This window comes from Salmo salar, chromosome ssa24, assembly GCF_905237065.1.
Source record: "Salmo salar chromosome ssa24, Ssal_v3.1, whole genome shotgun sequence".
Classification (NCBI taxonomy): Eukaryota; Metazoa; Chordata; class Actinopteri; order Salmoniformes; family Salmonidae; genus Salmo; species Salmo salar.
The window spans coordinates 13,997,277-14,016,146 of record NC_059465.1 but is presented as its reverse complement, the minus strand read 5'-3'; the positions used below and the strand labels follow the sequence as shown (position 1 = coordinate 14,016,146).

The window sequence follows — 18,870 nt, the reverse complement described above, 5'->3', positions numbered from 1 at the left end:
GACCAAAGAGCTCTCCAAGAATGTCAGGGACAAGATTGTAGACCTACACAAGGCTGGAATGGGCTACAAGACCATCGCCAAGCAGCTTGGTGAGAAGGTGACAACAGTTGGTGCGATTATTCGCAAATGGAAGAAACACTAAAGAACTGTCAATCTCCCTCGGCCTGGGGCTCCATGCAAGATCACACCTTGTGGGGTTGCAATGATCATGAGAACGGTGAGGAATCAGCCCAGAACTACACGGGAGGATCTTGTCAATGATCTCAAGGCAGTTGGGACCATAGTCACCAAGAAAACAATTGGTAACACACTACATCGTGAAGGACTGAAATCCTGCAGCGCCCGCAAGGTCCCCCTGCTCAAGAATACATATACATGCCCGTCTGAAGTTTGCCAATGAACATCTGAATGATTCAGAGGACAACTGGGTGAAAGTGTTGTGGTCAGATGAGACCAAAATGGAGCTCTTTGACATGAACTCAACTCGCCGTGTTTGGAGGAGGAGGAATGCTGCCTATGACCCCAAGAACACCATCCCCACCGTGAAACATGGAGGTGGAAACATTATGCTTTGGGGGTGTTTTCCTGCTAAGGGGACAGGACAACTTCACTGCATCAAAGGGACGATGGACCGTGAAAATGGGTCGTGGATGGGTATTCCAGCATGACAATGACCCAAAACACACGGCCAAGGCAACAAAGGAGTGGCTCAAGAAGAAGCACATTAAGGTCCTGGAGTGGCCTAGCCAGTCTCCAGACCTTAATCCCATAGAAAATCTGTGGAGGGAGCTGAAGGTTCGAGTTGCCAAACGTCAGCCTCGAAACCTTAATGACTTGGAGAAGATCTGCAAAGAGGAGTGGGACAAAATCCCTCCTGAGATGTGTGCAAACCTGGTGGCCAACTACAAGAAACGTCTGACCTCTGTGATTGCCAACAAGGGTTTTGCCACCAAGTACTAAGTCATGTCATTTTTGTTGTTATTCTGTCTCTCACTGTTCAAATAAACCTACCACTAAAATTATAGACTGATCATTTCTTTGTAAGTGGGCAAACGTACAAAATCAGCAGGGGATCAAATACTTTTTTCCCCCACTGTAGATTGACGCACGGGTGCACAAGCATTTCGCTACACTCGCATTAACATCTGCTAATCATGTGTATGTGACCAATAACATTTGATTTGATGTGAGCAATAATGGCACACCTTTCAACTATGCCAAAAGAGGTCAAATTATACCCAATCCATTGAAACGGCTGTGTGTGTTGCGGTGTGTTTCAGCTGCAGAACCTGGGGGTGAACCCGGCTAACATTGGTTTCAGCTACCTGACCATGGAGTCTGACAAGTTCATCTGCATCCGGGAGAAGGTGGGCGAGCAGAACCAGGTGGTGATCATAGACATGGCCGACCCCAATAACCCCAGCAGACGTCCCATCTCTGCTGACAGTGCCATCATGAACCCTGCCAGCAAGGTCATCGCCCTCAAAGGTAGGGTACCACCACGACCTTACGCTCACCTCCCAAGTGGCACCCAATTCGCCCATGTAGCACACAACTTATGACCAGGGCCCATAGGGCACTATGTAGGGAATAGGGTGCCATTTGGGAGTCACATTATGACCCCGCTCCCTGACCGACCCTCCCTGGGCTCCTTATCCGACCAGTGTTATAACAACCAAAACGCTCTGTTACAATGCACTCACTATGTAGTTTCTTGTTAATCCAATGCTGCTGCTATGGTAATTGCAGCATTACTACACTACACCGCAATACGAGCAGCCTATTTCTTCATTTGTTCCTGAAAAGTTCCCTAAAAACAGTAGCTGCGTATCTGCTTTAGCGTGTGTAGTATTCACACAGGATTGCTGTTTATGTAATTCCAGCGTTAACATAGCTGTCAAAAGAAGTGTTGGGTGTATCTGTTATAATGCACTATTTCCTCCCGTGCTATAAATACCAGGAGTCAGTGCACTCAGACATATTGCCTGAAGTGTACTAAATTGGTCATGTAAGTTGATTTTCCGCCACTGCTTCTAGCCCTTAGAGCCCCAAGCGCTTTAGCCTTCATGTCTGTATCGGTTTGCCTTACTTCTGATGCTTTCTCTTCAGGCTTTGCACAACTCTCTCTACCTCTCTCTCCCCCTCGTTTTTTTCTTTGACTGACTCTTTGCTTTCTTCCCCTTGCTTTCTGTCATCTATCAGAGGGTGAGTGTTTCTCTCTCTCTTTCTCTCTCTCCCTCTCCCTCTCTCGCCGTGAAGTCTGCCTATCTCTCCTTCTTCATCTCTCTCTTCCTCTTTTTCTCAGACTGACTCATGGCTTTCTTTCCCTTGCTTTCTGTCTTGTCACCTCTCAGACGGTGAGTGTCTCTGTCTGCCTGTCCGTCCGTCCGTCTGTCCGTGGTGTCTTTGGTCATCATGTCCCTTCTCATAAAAGCTTCACCACCTTCTTAAACCACTGAACTCATGTATTCTGGTTACTTCTGACAAGTAACCGGATCAATGAGACTGTTTTGTGGACAGAGGAGCATTTGATTCTGTACATTTGAATCCACACATTGTAACTGTCCCACATGGTAACCCCCCACACCCCCTGACTGTGACCTCTCAAGATTTAGAACTTTTCAGTTTCAGTCAGTTTCCCCAAAACAGCCCCTCCCCCACACACACCCTCACATACTTTTATGAGAACCATACACATGTTAGCATGACCTGTTGTATGCTGGTAGACTGTGTGTGGTATGCATCATCAGACATCATACACACTGGAAGGGTGTGTGTGTGTGTGTGTGTGTGTGTGTGTGTTAGGGCTGGGCGGTAAACCATAAAACACAGTATAACGGTATTCATTCACGGACTGGTTTGGATTTGATTTGTTACATGAAATAATTCAGTAATGACTCAAAATAATTAGGGCAATCATCTGTTTTTATCGCCAGTGAGAAACTGCTAACAGCTGAGAAGAGAACTGCTAGCTAACTTGCAAGCACAACATGTCAACAACAATCGTCTGACTACCCCTAGTGGCGAAAGTAAGAACTGCAATTGAAGCCGAAAATGCAGTCAGAGGAGAATGATTGTTCTGTCAAGGATGTTTTGTTGTTGTTGGGAATAGCGATATACTAAGACAATGGCAACTTGACATGGTGTGTAAGTGATAGCAAATGAGTGCAGGAAATGAAGAAATGGATTACAATGCTGGAATTGAACAAATAACTATGCAAATGGAAACAATGTGTCGAGTACCAGAGTTAGAGGCTACAAAGAGGATTTTGATTCTTATGCAATATTCTACAAAGAGAACTACCTTACTGTCAGTTTTAACCTTTATTTTTGGCTGAAGTTTGGTTGAAACAATTAGAATGGGGAAAGCCCATTAAAACCATATCGCCCAGCCCTAGTGTGTGTAAGAGGTTTTGGTCTCCAGCCCTAGATCTCTCTCTACAGTGTACCAGGTATGTCGTACCTTTTCACCTACATGTTATGGTCTCTGTGAAACCAGTTCCGTTCCTCGCTCACTTCACTGTGCAAACCTAAAACTACAGGACATTCTGTCAGTACTAGTCTAGTTTCATCTTCAAATGCTGTCCCTTAGGCTTAGTTCCATTTTAAACTGGTTGTGATATGGGAGGTTTGTAAAGTATGGAGACTAATGAGTGTGAAAATCACTCTCCGCATGCCAGAGACTAGAACAGTTCAGTAGTAGGCAGCAACACTGATTCTAGAAGCTTTCTCACTTTTTCTTCAAAATAGTCTAAATGGCTATGCCTCTGTTAAGAATACTTGGCCCTGGAATGTGTGACAAATTTGTATGTCTTGTTATTTTATTTTTGTAACCTTTTTTTCACGACCTAGGAGATTGAGAACACATTCTCCTTTACAGCAACAACCTGCGGAAGAGTTGCAAAGTTGTCCTGGAGCATCTGTCTTCTAGATACTATCTATTAGGTCTATTTAGCGTGTTATCTATCTACCTCCCTCTTTATCCCCACTGCCTCCACGCTCTCACTGGACAGGGAAATTGAGCACTTTTGACTCATAGAAATCCAGTTTGGCCAGTTTGCTGGGAACTTAAAGGGATAGTTTACACACGCTACAGATTTGTGCAAAGTACAAATCTCATCAACACCTAGAAAGAGGTCCATGATCCTGGATAGTCAGCTAGCAACCCAAATGATGTGAGTTCACTAGCTACAGTTTAGCATTAGCTTCATTCAGGTTCAGGGCAAAACAATGCGTTGTCTCACTGTTTCGCCTCTCTCCCCTCCCTCGGCTCTCAGCTGCTAAGTGCCTGCAGATCTTCAACATTGAGATGAAGAGTAAGATGAAGGCTCACACCATGACCGAGGAAGTCATGTTCTGGAAGTGGATCTCTGTCAACACCGTCGCCTTGGTGACTGAAGCGGCCGTCTACCATTGGAGCATGGAGGGGGACTCGCAGCCCATCAAAGTGTTTGATCGGCACGCTAGTCTGGCCGGATGCCAGATCATAAACTACAGAACAGACGAACAGCAGAAGTGGCTCCTCCTTATAGGGATCTCGGCACAGGTACACACACACACACACACACACACACACACTCCTTATGATCAGTCTTCTATTGTCTCACATACAAACCCATACTTCACAGCGTGTGCACACATCAGACATACAGTGTAGGTTTTGTATTCTAAAAGCACCGTACTTCAGTTCTTTTCTAGCATGTTCAGATAGTGATGACATCCCGTCTTTTCTATCCTGCAGCAAAACCGCGTGGTGGGGGCCATGCAGCTGTACTCTGTGGACAGGAAGGTGTCCCAGCCCATCGAAGGCCACGCTGCAGCCTTCGGAGAGTTTAAGGTGGAGGGCAACACGAAAGCCTCCACTCTGTTCTGCTTCGCTGTGCGCAGCCAGGCTGGGGGCAAGGTGAGAACCGGACACTGGGGGGTATACAGGCATAGTGAACCTAGTAATGATTCCATAACAAACCAGGACACCCTCTGTAAGCATTACTTGTGACTGGAGAAACTGGAGGAAGCTTGTGGTTGACTCTTCTGCAGTTGAATGATGATGATTACTTAATGCATACGTGCATACGGTCAGTATGTGTGGTTAGTATGCGGTCACTATGTTGACCTGTGTGGTTGTGTTCCAGCTGCACATCATAGAGGTGGGTCAGCCGGCTACAGGGAACCAGCCGTTTACTAAGAAGGCGGTTGACGTGTTCTTCCCTCCTGAGGCTCAGACAGACTTCCCCGTCGCCATGCAGGTAAGGACCCCTAAAGACCCACCAGGGAAGGACCCACTCAGGGTGCGTCTCTCAATGCCTGAATGAATGAATGAATGAATGCATATCAGTCGAGCCAGACTGAATCTGTTGGGAGGTTTTCTTAATGCATATTCTGAAGCGGTTTGTTTTCTGTTTGAGTTTACCCTTCTCTTGGCAACACTTACTTACTTACCAGTAACCTGCACAGACATCTCTATGTTCAGGATTCTTTAACTATTGAAACACTTAACTAGCCATTCAACAATGCTGGTAAGACATTGGTGTTGTACACTGCTATGATAAGACCTAGGTGTCTTTGGCCCATACAGAGTGTATCATCTCTGCATCCCCGGTTTCTCTGTCCTCAGATTGGCACCAAGCACGGTGTGATCTACCTGATCACTAAGTATGGCTACATCCACCTGTATGACCTGGAGTCAGGAGTGTGTATCTACATGAACCGCATCAGCGCCGAGACCATCTTCGTCACCGCCCCCCACGAACTCACCTCCGGCATCATCGGGGTTAACAAGAAGGGACAGGTAAGAATGTCAGACCTATTAGAATTACAATACGGATGTATACAACAGGATCTCTATGGTCGTTTTGTTATGGGTGGATACCAGGGAAAGCATGTACACATATACACATTATCCAGCTAAATAAAACTTATTTATATATTTTTTAATTCATTTTTGTGTCATGTTCTTTCTTATGTTTTTTGAAAATCATCACAGAAAATGAGTTATTAATCCATTGATTTATTTGAGTCATAAATGTTCTGCATCCCCCTCAGGTGTTGTCAGTGTGTGTGGAGGAGGAAAACATAGTGAACTATGCCACCAACGTGCTGCAGAACCCAGACCTGGGCCTGAGGATGGCCGTGCGTTCTAACCTGGCCGGGGCTGAGGAGCTGTTTGCCAGGAAGTTCAACACACTGTTCGCCCAGGGCTCCTACTCCGAGGCTGCCAAGGTGGCCGCATCCACACCCAAGGTAGGTCAGACGCCGGAAACCCCCAACCAGAATTTGGGGAAGGTTACTGGAATTTTGTAACACTGTGAGGGGAAAATACAGTCTCTTTCTGGATCCTCCTTAGCCTTGCTATACACTTAGCAACAATAACATTGAACTTCTGTATCTTATCCTCTTCCTCTCCTCCAGGGTATCCTGCGCACAGCGGAGACCATCCGTAAGTTCCAGAGCGTGCCAGCCCAGCCGGGCCAGGCCTCTCCCCTGCTGCAGTACTTTGGCATCCTGCTGGACCAGGGCCAGCTCAACAAGTTTGAGTCTCTGGAGCTGTGCAGGCCCGTGCTACAGCAAGGACGCAAGCAGCTGTTGGAGAAGTGGCTGAAAGAGGACAAGGTAGTACTGACTGGAGATGGAGCAGTGGATTGGGCAGCCTTGTTACTATGCTCACACACACATCAAGACTAAGACTGTGTGTATGTAAACAGAAGTCCCCCACGGGCCTCCCGAGCGGCTCAGTGGTCTAAGGTACTGCATCGCAGTGCTAGCTGTGCCGCTAGAGATTCTGGGTTCGAGTCCAGGCTCTGTCGCAGCCGGCCGCGACCGGGAGACCCATGGGGCGGCGTACAATTGGCCCAGTGTCGTCCGGGTTAGGGGAGGGTTTGGCTGGCAGGGATGTCCTTGTCCCATCGCGATCTAGCGACTCCTGTGGCGGGCCGGGCGCAATGCGTACGGTGTTTCCTCCGACACATTAGTGCGGCTGGCTTCCGGTGGGCATTGTGTCAAGAAGCAGTGCGGCTTGGTTGGGTTGTGTTTCGGAGGACGCACGGCTCTCAACCTTCGCCTCTCCCGAGTCCGTACGGGAGTTACAGTGATGAGACAAGACTGTAAGTACCAATTGGATACCATGAAATTGGGGAGAAGAAGGGGTAAAAGTAAAAAGAGGTCCCCCCTCTGTGCTTGTATATTTACCCTGAAATTGCAGTATAGCTAAAGTTTATTTGTCGAATGTGTGTTGCGTGTGTGTAGCTGGAGTGTTGTGAGGAGCTTGGTGACCTGGTTAAGGCAGTAGATCCTACGCTAGCCCTCAGTGTCTACCTCAGGGCCAACGTACCCAGCAAGGTGATCCAGTGCTTTGCTGAGACCGGACAGTTCCAGAAGATAGTGCTCTACGCCAAAAAGGTACACTTCACTCTGAGAATGGATGGACCTCTCTTTGGATGTGTTGCAAATAGCACCCTATTCCCTATATAAGACACTACCCATATGGCTAGTGATGCACTATGAAGGGAATAGGATGCTATTTGGGAGACACGACTCTCATAGTATCTCATAGCATTCTGCCATGATCATGATTTATTAAGACAACACTGTTTTAGTAGTACATTTGATTGATCTGAAGTACCTAGTTTTAAAATGTCAGCTTGCCCATTTGTCTTGTCAGATGACAGCATTATGTGGACTCTCTCTCTCTCTCTCTCTCTCTCTCTCTCTCTCTCTCTCTCTCTCTCTCTCTCTCTCTCTGCTGTTTCCCCTCTCTCTCTCCCCCTCTTTTCTCCCTCTCCCTCCCCCTCTTTCCTCTCCTAGGTGGGCTACTCTCCAGACTGGGTGTTTCTGTTGAGGAATGTGATGCGGGTCAGCCCAGACCAGGGTCTACAGTTCTCTCAGATGCTGGTGGCAGATGAGGAGCCCCTGGCCAACATCAACCAGGTAACACACGCACAGACGCACAGGCCTGCATGAACAGACACACTGCCCAATGAGGGGCCTCCCCGGTCTGTTATTCCTCCTTTTTAAGGGCATATCAACTTTCCCTCCTCTTGTCTTAACTGGCTCTGGCTAAAGGTTGCCCAGAAGCATAGACCTATGGGCCCTGGCCAAAAGTAGTGCACTATATAGGGAATATGGTGTGAATTTGGGACATACCCCTAGAATCAGCAGTTTAGAGGTAACTTCATCCCATCTAATCCAGCAATGCACTTCCTTATTCAGCAGGATTATGTCCCTGTGACTCTTGATTACCTCTTTCTCTACTGTTATTGGCTGCTAATGTCCCCCCCCTCTCTCTCGTGATTGGTGTAGATAGTGGATGTATTCATGGAGGGAAGTCTGATCCAGCAGTGTACCTCCTTCCTATTGGACGCTCTGAAGAACAACCAGCCAGCCGAGGGACACCTACAGACACGCCTACTGGAGATGAACCTCATCCACGCCCCCCAGGTACAAACACACACACACCTTTCATAATGTCTGTTGTGTTTCTGTTGGTGCAGTATGTGTTGTGACTGGTTCTGTGTGCATCCAGGTCGCCGACGCGATCCTTGGCAACCAGATGTTTAGTCACTATGACCGTGCCCACATCGCCCAGCTGTGTGAGAAGGCTGGACTGCTACAGAGGGCTCTAGAGCACTACACTGACCTGTTTGACATCAAACGGGCTGTCGTACACACACACCTGCTCAACCCTGAGGTACGTAGGTGTATGTGAGGTGGGTTCAAATGTAACCTCTCTTGTTCTCTTCTCTCTCTCTCGTGGGTTCTACCCAGCTGCTACTAGCTTCTACCCCCAAGCCATAAGACTCCTGAACAGCTAATCAAAGGGCTACCCAGACCCCTCTTTTACACTGCTGCTACTCTCTGTTTATAATCTATGCATAGTCACTTTAACTCTACCTACATGTACATATTACCTCAACTAACCGGTGCCCCCGCACATTGACTCTACCGGTACCCCCTGTATATAGCCTCACTTGATATTTTACTGCTGCTCTTTAATTATTTTGTTACTTTTATTTTCTATTTTCTACTTATCTATTTTTTACTTAACACTTATTTTTTTCTAAACCAACAATGCTTTAAGTAGTTAAGGGCTTATAAGTAAGCATTTCACTGTAAGGTCTACACCTGTTGTATTCAGCACATGTGACAAATAAAATTTGATTTGTGTTAACCCTCTCCTCTCCATGTAGTGGCTGGTGAACTTCTTTGGCGCCCTGTCAGTAGAGGACTCAATAGAGTGTCTTCGGGCCATGTTATCAGCCAACATCAGACAGAACCTTCAGCTGTGTGTCCAGGTGGCATCTAAATACCATGAGCAGCTGGGAACAAACACCCTGGTGGAGCTCTTTGAGTCCTTCAAGAGCTACGAGGGTACGTCTGGGTCTTGCTTCTCTTATTTTTAATAACGTGTCGGCTTGTGGTCTATGTGGTCCAGCTGTTAGAGCCACAGACACTGGCACACATGCACAGCCTAGGACACGAGAGCCTAGGACACGAGAGCCTAGGACACGAGAGCCTAGGACACGAGAGCCTAGACTACCATATGTTTTCACAGGGAAACTAGGAAACCTATTCAATTGTGAAACGGTGTTCTTCCTCTCCCAGGTCTGTTCTACTTCCTGGGCTCCATAGTGAACTTCAGCCAGGACCCTGACGTCCATTTTAAATACATCCAGGCGGCCTGTAAGACAGGGCAGATCAAGGAAGTGGAGCGCATCTGTAGAGAGAGCAACTGTTACGACCCGGACAGGGTCAAGAACTTCCTCAAGGTACGGGGGGCTACCCTAGCAGTGTTGGTTAGGTGAATGTTTATTTGTAAGTCGCTCTGGATAAGAGTGTCTGCTAAATGACTAAAATGTAACAGCCGTTAGTCTGGAAGACTACAAACCAGGTTCACTAGCTTTCAGTTGCATGTAAGATCGGAAGTGACACGAACCAGACTGAATTCTCACCTTTCACAGTTGTTTTATGGGATATCAGCTTCCTTTTGCAAATGTAATAAAATGCTAATGAAATGTAACTATTGATGTTCCGTGTTGCCTTTCTCTCTCTCTCTCTCTCCCCCCCATCAGGAGGCTAAATTGACAGACCAGCTGCCGTTGATCATAGTGTGTGACCGCTTTGACTTTGTCCATGACCTGGTGCTCTATCTCTACCGCAACACACTGCAGAAGTACATAGAGATCTACGTTCAGAAGGTAAGAGCCATCCTCCTGGCAGTAGGCCCAGTGAGGAACACACCACTGCAGGGAAAGAAGAGAGGATGAGAGACGTCAAGATACCTTTATTGTTGGTTTTACCAATAAATAGCACTATCCTATCCATTTTTGTTGTTGTTGCTGTAATTGCCATTGCCTGCTATTGCCTCGCCTTGACGTGTGTGTACTGTAGGTGAACCCCAGCCGTCTGCCTGTGGTGATAGGAGGTCTGTTGGATGTAGACTGTGCTGAAGACGTCATTAAGAACCTGATCATGGTGGTGAGAGGACAGTTCTCCACTGATGAGCTGGTGGCAGAGGTGGAGAAGAGGAACAGGTACAGACTTACGCACGTGGTCTCCCAACATTGTCGGCTCCTATACTTCAAATGGGGAGAACACTTTGTCAGAACTTTCAGGCCTGTCCTTTCCACCCTGGTGAGGCTATGCCTCAAAGATCCCAGACAACATGTTTCACGAGGGTTTCTCAAAAGGAGATTTTGTGTGTGTGTGTTCCAGACTGAAGCTGTTGTTGCCGTGGCTTGAGTCTCGTATCCACGAGGGCTGTGAAGAGCCGGCTACCCACAATGCCTTGGCTAAGATCTACATTGACAGTAACAACACCCCGGAGCGCTTCTTGAAGGAGAACACCTTCTACGACAGCGCTGTAGTGGGGAAGTATTGTGAGAAGAGAGACCCCCACCTAGCCTGTGTCGCCTATGAGAGGGGCCAGTGTGACCTGGACCTTATCAAGGTCTGAACACACACACACACACACACACACACACACACACACACACACACACACACCCAAGGGAGATGACTATGATGCACTGATTGGTTTGGTTTCATTGTGCTCTGCTGTAGGTGTGCAATGAGAACTCCCTGTTCAAGAGTGAGGCTCGCTACCTGGTCCGACGGAAAGACCCAGAACTATGGGCCAACGTTCTAGAGGAGAACAACCCTTATAGACGCCAACTCATAGACCAGGTAAGTACAATACCCTCTGACAACATTATGTTGGTATCTCCCTGTGTTCTGACCTGCGTCTCCCTGTGTTCTGACCTGCGTCTCCCTGTGTTCTGACCTGCGTCTCCCTGTGTTCTGACCTGCGTCTCCCTGCGTTCTGACCTGCGTCTCCCTGTGTTCTGACCTGCGTCTCCCTGTGTTCTGACCTGCGTCTCCCTGTGTTCTGACCTGCGTCTCCCTGTGTTCTGACCTGCGTCTCCCTGTGTTCTGACCTGCGTCTCCCTGTGTTCTGACCTGCGTCTCCCTGTGTTCTGACCTGCGTCTCCCTGTGTTCTGACCTGCGTCTCCCTGTGTTCTGACCTGCGTCTCCCTGTGTTCTGACCTGCGTCTCCCTGTGTTCTGACCTGCGTCTCCCTGTGTTCTGACCTGCGTCTCCCTGTGTTCTGACCTGCGTCTCCCTGTGTTCTGACCTGCGTCTCCCTGTGTTCTGACCTGCGTCTCCCTGTGTTCTGACCTGCGTCTCCCTGTGTTCTGACCTGCGTCTCCCTGTGTTCTGACCTGCGTCTCCCTGTGTTCTGACCTGCGTCTCCCTGTGTTCTGACCTGCGTCTCCCTGTGTTCTGACCTGCGTCTCCCTGTGTTCTGACCTGCGTCTCCCTGCGTTCTGACTTGTGTTTCCCAGGTGGTGCAGACCGCTCTGTCAGAGACCCAGGACCCAGAGGAGGTGTCTGTGACGGTCAAGGCCTTCATGACAGCTGACCTGCCCAATGAGCTCATCGAACTACTGGAGAAGATCGTACTGGACAACTCTATCTTCAGCGAGCATCGGTCAGTCACCATGCACGCGCACACACAAACATTTTTCAAACACTTCACTTGGCCTCGCATTTAAATATGGAGGTTGAAAATACAAAAATATTTCAAATGTTCGACGAATACCTGTAGTTGGAAGTCTTATCTAGCCTCTGTGTGTCTTCTGTGTTTCTCCCCCAGAAACCTCCAGAACCTGTTGATCCTGACGGCCATCAAGGCAGACCGGACGCGTGTGATGGAGTACATCAACCGCCTGGACAACTACGACGCCCCTGACATCGCTAACATCGCCATCAGCAACGAGCTCTTCGAGGAGGCCTTCGCCATCTTCAAGAAGTTTGACGTCAACACCTCCGCCATTCAGGTTAACAAGAGTCTGAAGATAATGCAAAATATTTAGCTAATCATTGTACCCTGTTTTGTTTCAATGCACCAACAATACTTTTCTTTCTGCACCTTACAAATATTTGTATCATTGGACGTCTTTATTTATACTGACCAACTGTCTCTCTCTAGGTCCTGATCGAGCAAATCAGTAACCTGGACAGAGCCTATGAGTTTGCAGAGCGTTGTAATGAGGCCGCGGTATGGAGTCAACTGGCCAGAGCCCAGCTCCAGAGAGACCTGGTTAAAGAGGCCATCGATTCCTACATCAAAGCTGACGACCCGTCAGCCTACATGGAGGTGGTCAGCGCTGCCAGCAAGAACAGTAAGACAACACATCACACTGTGAGGGACAGAGGAACATGGAAAAGCAAGGAAACTGAGGCAGTAGCCGGGATAAGTCCAACAAGGCAGTAGCCGGGATAAGTCCAACAAGGCAGTAGCCGGGATAAGTCCAACAAGGCAGTAGCCGGGATAAGTCCAACAAGGCAGTAGCCGGGATAAGTCCAACAAGGCAGTAGCCGGGATAAGTCCAACAAGGCAGTAGCCGGGATAAGTCCAACAAGGCAGTAGCCGGGATAAGTCCAAAAAGAGTTCACTTGAAGCCTCCTATGCACTGTATGTGTGTATAATGTATAGAATTTCTTGTGTGTGTATTTTAGATAACTGGGAGGACCTGGTGAAGTTCCTTCAGATGGCTCGTAAGAAGGCCAGAGAGTCGTACGTAGAGACAGAGCTCATCTTTGCTCTGGCTAAAACTGGCAGACTGGCCGAACTAGAGGAATTTGTCAGCGGCCCTAACAACGCCCATATACAACAGGTAAATGTGTCAAATACAAAATGCACATTTATCAACATGTAACGTTCTGTTTCGCTGAGACCTTTGGTTTCAACTTTGAACTCATCCTCTCTTTCTCCACCTGCAGGTGGGAGATAGGTGTTATGAAGAAGGGATGTACGATGCTGCCAAGCTGCTGTACAATAACGTGTCCAACTTTGCCCGCCTGGCATCCACGCTGGTACACCTAGGAGAGTACCAAGCTGCTGTGGACAGCGCCAGGAAAGCCAACAGCACACGCACCTGGAAGGAGGTACATCTAAACATTCTTACACACGTTATGCTGTACGTGTAAGTCATTTGTTGGGTTGTGTATCATGACTTCGCTCGAACTCTCTCTCTCTCTTCCAAGGTGTGTTGTGCGTGTGTGGATGGGGAAGAGTTTCGATTGGCTCAGATCTGTGGTCTACACATTGTTATCCACGCTGATGAACTGGAGGAGCTCATCAGCTACTACCAGGTAAATCCCCTGAATCACTTTAACCTGCTGGTGTCCTCTATAGTTTAGTACCAGGTAAATCCCCTGAATCACTTTAACCTGCTGGTGTCCTCTATAGTTTAGTACCAGGTAAATCCCCTGAATCACTTTAACCTGCTGGTGTCCTCTATAGTTTAGTACCAGGTAAAGGGAATGTTTCCAGATAGTTTAGGTGTCTGTACACTGTGGTTAACTCATGTTTTGTGTCTGTGTGTATCAGGACCGGGGTTACTACGAGGAGCTGATAGGCCTGTTGGAGGCCGCGTTAGGTTTGGAGCGCGCTCACATGGGCATGTTCACAGAGCTGGCCATCCTCTACTCCAAATTCAAACCCCAGAAGATGAGAGAACACCTGGAACTCTTCTGGTCCCGCGTCAACATCCCTAAGGTCTCTCTATCTATCTAAAAATAAAACAATTGTAATTATTTATCTTTTCCCCCATATCTGTCACGTCTATGTGACCTCACTTCCTGTGGTTGTCCAATCAGGTGCTGCGAGCTGCGGAGCAGTCCCATCTGTGGGCGGAGTTAGTGTTTCTGTATGATAAATACGAGGAATATGACAACGCTGTCCTCACGATGATGTCACACCCTACGGACGCATGGAAGGAGGTGCAGTTCAAGGACATCATTGCCAAGGTAGCACGACCTCATCGGTCCTCACTCACGAAACGGTTGAAAACCTGGCTGAAGGGCTAAAGGTTTTCTAACCACAACTGTAGCCACCTCTCTCCGCAAGGAACTTCATTGTGTTGTATGACTCTTTCTAGGTGGCCAATGTGGAGCTGTACTACAAATCCCTTTCCTTTTACCTGGACAACAAACCTCTGCTGACGAATGACCTTCTGACCATACTGTCACCACGGTTAGACCACAGCCGCACGGTCAGCTACTTCACCAAGGTAATCAGTCAAAACACCTGTCATTAAACCCGGAACAGACTGAAAAACATGTTCCCACAATACAACCCTGCAAATTTAGCAGCAACGCAAGACCAAATAATATGACGCTTCCGTGGGTCTCCAGGTCAACCAGTTGAAGTTGGTAAAGCCTTACCTGAGGTCAGTTCAGAGTCACAACAACAAGGGAGTCAACGAGGCCCTCAATAACCTGCTGACAGAGGAGGAGGACTACCAGGTGAGGGAGTGTGTGTGTGTGTGTTGTGTTGTAGTTATGCTCTTATGTTGTTCTATGGCATTATGTGTTGTGGTCTCCAGGAAGCATGAATTGTATGTCTGTGTTGTCCATAGGGTCTGAGGGCGTCTATCGATGCGTATGATAACTTTGACACCATTGGTTTGGCCCAGAGACTGGAGAAGCATGAGCTGATTGAGTTCAGACGCATCGCAGCATACCTCTACAAAGGCAACAACCGCTGGAGACAGAGCGTGGAACTCTGCAAGAAGGACAAATTATACAAGGTTAACATTTTTTGGGGGATACTAGTTGTTCCTGCCAAACCAGCACCTGGATCCAGATGCACTGCTGTGCAAAGTTTATTTTTTATTATTTATATATATTTTTTTTTACTTGTCTTGCACTGTAAATATTTTCTGGGACCTTTTCACACTTCACTCTACTTTGACTAGATCCTGATGGGGGCACTGTTTCGCTTTGAAGGACGGAAATAGTGAATATTTAGTCAACTGCAACCTGTTGAAATAAGTGTCTTCCTTCAGTTTTCTCCTCCGTAGTTTTTCAGCTTTGGAATGATGTAACCACTGGTGCAACATCTGTGAGAATCAAAATGTTCTGTGTTTCATCAGTCATCCATCCATCTCTTCCCCTGTCAGTCTGTCTCAAGATGGGATGCTGTATGCTGCAGAGACATGACTTCGGTCTCAAATCAATCTTTTAATCAAATCAATCAACCCCCCCCTCTTACTGTGTGTGTTTGTCAGGATGCAATGCTGTACGCTGCTGAGTCTAAGGATGCTGAGCTGGCTGAGACCCTGCTGCAGTGGTTCCTGGAGGAGGGCAGGAAGGAGTGTTTTGCTGCCTGTCTGTTTGCCTCCTATGACCTGTTGCACCCTGACGTGGTGCTGGAGCTGGCCTGGAGACACAACATCATGGACTTTGCCATGCCATACTTCATCCAAGTCATGAGGGAGTACCTCACCAAGGTCAGTCCTGCTCCAAAAACGGCAAGCACAGCTTGTGTCCCAAATGGCACCCTATTCCCAGTATAGTGCACTTCTTCTGACCAGAGCCCTATTGGCCCAGGTCAAAAGTAGTGCACTATATTGAGAATAGGGTGCCATTTGGGACCTACACCAAATGTTAATTTCGGTCGGTGAAAATGTAGTAAGCTAAATAATGGATTTCTTCCTGCTAATTTGACTGGTCTCCAGATAGTTTTCTCTTCCTGTAAGAGACGGACAGTTGTCCTCGACCTTCTCTCGGTAGGTATTGTAAAAGCAGACAGGGTTTAGAGAAATATTGTTGGTAATACAAATTGAAGGAAAAAAGGAAACCGCACACTGTTCTTGATAGTATCACTGATATTTAATAAGCTTACGTATCGGCCTAACGGCCTTCGTCAGAGCTTTAAAAAAAAAAAAAGCTCTGACGAAGGCCGTTAGGCCGATACGTAAGCTTATTAAATATCAGTGATACTACCAAGAGCAGTGTGCGGTTTCCTTTTTTCCCCTCATCCTGTTTCAACTGTTGCCATGCACCTGCAACAAGATTGCTCAGATGTGCGAGTGCCTTCTGAATTTTGGTAATACAAATTAAAATAGTGGAAAGTTTACTTAAATATGGCGATAACGCTGCTGGAGAAAGCTTTCACACAACTTTATTATTTTGTATTTCTTCACTTTGTGTTTGTAATAAAGTTAAAACATGAGACACTCTTTAAGTGGGGAAGACAACCATTCCTCTTGAACAATGTCTAGTAATGACACCACTTCCTGTAACCTTTGACCCCAAGATATGTGAGCTCATTTCTGTGGGTTCTCTTCCAGGTTGATGAGGTTGAGGAGAAGGTGACGGTCTCTGGCTCTCTTTATTTATCTCCTTTTTGTTCTGTCTGTTTCCTGTTCTAACATAGACCCTAGGTTTCTGATGTAAGAACCTAGCATGGACTTGTATGTAGACTGAGAATCCTTAACATAGGTCTGGCCAGTCCTGGTTCTTTAGAGCATCACTGGGGTTCTGTTCCAGTCCAGCACCAACCTACCCGATTAAACCTTTTGTCTTTCTAGATTGAAGACTGAATCGGATATGTAAGAGCGGGGCAGCAAAAGCCATCCTCACACTCAACCCCCTAGAACCAGGACTGGCCACCCTTGACTTACTGGGACCTCCCCCCATGATAGAGGTCCTGGTTAACAGGAACACATGATAGAAGCCCTGGTTAACAGGAACACATGATAGAAGCCCTGGTTAACAGGAACACATGATAGAAGATGGAACAGTATGATAGAACAGTAACATATGACAACGTGCTGCACTATAGTCCTCCACATCAGTAGTCAGCTAGCCTGTTTGTTCTACCATGTCAATGCCTTGTCACTTATTTGGCCTGACTAATGACCGCAATGAGCACAAACAGATCTGGGACCACGCTAGTAGTTAGCAGCTCCAGGACTGCAGTGTCTGCTGGATTCCTATGTCTGCCATTAAACTGATCAGTGATTTGCCAGCGAGCTTGGAGACGAAGAGCAACAGACACTTGGCCCTCCCTGGAGGACTGGAGTCGAAACCCCCTGCTGTAAACACAGTTCTGTCAGAGTATTCTCACGTAGCTTTAACAGCTATGTACAGTAACACCGTAGTGCACAATACCACATTGTGAGAAGCATCCCCTAGCTATACAGCCACTAGCTAGCTATACAGCCACAGAGAACCAAAACCACCTCTCCCACACGCTGTTGTGCATTCCAAATGGCACCCTATTCCCTACATAGTGCACTAGTTTTAACCAGAGCCATACAAGTAGTGCACTGTATAGGGAATAGGGTACCATTTGGGTTGCACAACATTAATTAGCTTTCTATGCATGTTCATCATTTTATTTATCAGAGGAGGCACATACTCCCTTGTAGTTGTTTTTACTGCTGCTGACATTTTTACCATTCACACTGCCAGTTTATTTTGTAGTTATGACATTCTAATTCTTTAGTTCATTTTAGTTCATTTTCCATACAGATAAGTCACATCTTCACAGCTATTATTACTCAAAATAGAGATTCTAAATGCCAAATATAGACCATTTGGAATAACTTCAAAATGATTTAATTACATAACTTCAATACAATAATACACACATTTCTGTTTGACTCTTGAATACATCAGAAACCTTGCTTGATTTGTTTTCTTTAGCCTATATTTGACACTACTACTCACACTTCTGAAGCACTGCCTGCGAAGATCGCTAAACATTTACTTGAGCAAAATTACTAGCTTTGGATAAGATAGCAGTTCACAGTTTAAAAAAGATGCATGCTCTTAACCAAGCAAAATACTTTTGATAAACTGCTCTAGATAAGTTGGTGAAATATTGCATTTTGTTAGGCAAGAAGGGGTGCCCTGTAGCTGAAGCATGTTAAGTTGTGATTGAGGTTTGTCTCCTGGACTGGGATGTGTTTTGTGTTTTCTAGGCTTGAATAAAAGTGGAGTGTCAGCATCTTGGTGTAGGCCAAGCTTCTCCACAACGCAGAGAATACAACATTAACTTTCACAAGCCTTGCTGTATACAGTGCTTCTAGAGTAGTTTAAAGAAGTTGCCTCACCTGTAAGGAAAACTGTAGTTTCTCACCAATCCCGCATGGCATCTTCTCGAAGGCATCCTCACTGTAGAAATATATACTAGTCTATAAAGTCTGATATTGAAAGGTGAAGTATAATATTATGCATATTGTTGTCTTCATGACAAAAGTTAATATTTTATTGGTGATGTTATCAGAATGTATCTCTGTAGAACGTTAATTGACAAATAATTGACGACGCCACAGTTTCATTATAGTGAGCCCACCCATTAGGCGACTGACTGGCTTTTCTCTCTGACCTCTGTCTGACCCTTTGTTCTCAGGTGGACAAACTGGAGGAGTCAGAAAGCCAAAGGAAGACTGAGGAAGAAGTCACAGAACCCACCCCCATAGTTTTCGGTAGGTTCGGTAATGCAATTGATTTGATATATTCCAAATCCCAAACTCCCTCTTGTCCTTCTAGCCTATTAAAAGGCTTGGTTAAACTTT

At 46.7% G+C, this 18,870-nt stretch overlaps 1 protein-coding gene across 4 annotated transcripts in view; it reads left to right on the top strand.

Annotated features, from left to right (window-relative positions):
* LOC106585059 (clathrin heavy chain 1) overlaps positions 1-18,870 on the top strand; it is a 39,841-nt gene that overhangs the window by 18,026 nt on the left and 2,945 nt on the right. Inside the window, exons 1-32 of one of the 4 annotated variants that reach the window (XM_014170822.2) lie at positions 1,369-1,493; positions 2,355-2,357; positions 4,278-4,546; positions 4,742-4,903; positions 5,133-5,246; positions 5,615-5,788; positions 6,043-6,240; positions 6,409-6,609; positions 7,243-7,395; positions 7,801-7,923; positions 8,296-8,433; positions 8,519-8,683; positions 9,183-9,363; positions 9,598-9,761; positions 10,065-10,190; positions 10,384-10,526; positions 10,708-10,942; positions 11,056-11,178; positions 11,839-11,984; positions 12,150-12,333; positions 12,486-12,678; positions 13,016-13,173; positions 13,280-13,444; positions 13,544-13,651; positions 13,890-14,057; positions 14,159-14,308; positions 14,440-14,571; positions 14,696-14,806; positions 14,920-15,090; positions 15,571-15,792; positions 16,636-16,662; positions 18,705-18,780. In XM_014170822.2, the coding sequence (XP_014026297.1) occupies positions 4,310-4,546; positions 4,742-4,903; positions 5,133-5,246; positions 5,615-5,788; positions 6,043-6,240; positions 6,409-6,609; positions 7,243-7,395; positions 7,801-7,923; positions 8,296-8,433; positions 8,519-8,683; positions 9,183-9,363; positions 9,598-9,761; positions 10,065-10,190; positions 10,384-10,526; positions 10,708-10,942; positions 11,056-11,178; positions 11,839-11,984; positions 12,150-12,333; positions 12,486-12,678; positions 13,016-13,173; positions 13,280-13,444; positions 13,544-13,651; positions 13,890-14,057; positions 14,159-14,308; positions 14,440-14,571; positions 14,696-14,806; positions 14,920-15,090; positions 15,571-15,792; positions 16,636-16,662; positions 18,705-18,780 (4,648 nt within the window). In that variant the 5' untranslated portion in view covers positions 1,369-1,493; positions 2,355-2,357; positions 4,278-4,309. Of the gene's footprint in view, positions 1-1,280; positions 1,494-2,354; positions 2,358-4,277; positions 4,547-4,741; positions 4,904-5,132; positions 5,247-5,614; positions 5,789-6,042; positions 6,241-6,408; positions 6,610-7,242; positions 7,396-7,800; positions 7,924-8,295; positions 8,434-8,518; positions 8,684-9,182; positions 9,364-9,597; positions 9,762-10,064; positions 10,191-10,383; positions 10,527-10,707; positions 10,943-11,055; positions 11,179-11,838; positions 11,985-12,149; positions 12,334-12,485; positions 12,679-13,015; positions 13,174-13,279; positions 13,445-13,543; positions 13,652-13,889; positions 14,058-14,158; positions 14,309-14,439; positions 14,572-14,695; positions 14,807-14,919; positions 15,091-15,570; positions 15,793-16,635; positions 16,663-18,704; positions 18,781-18,870 lie in introns of those variants that run through there. The other 3 variants (XM_014170819.2, XM_014170821.2, XM_014170820.2) reach the window with 3 other exon arrangements.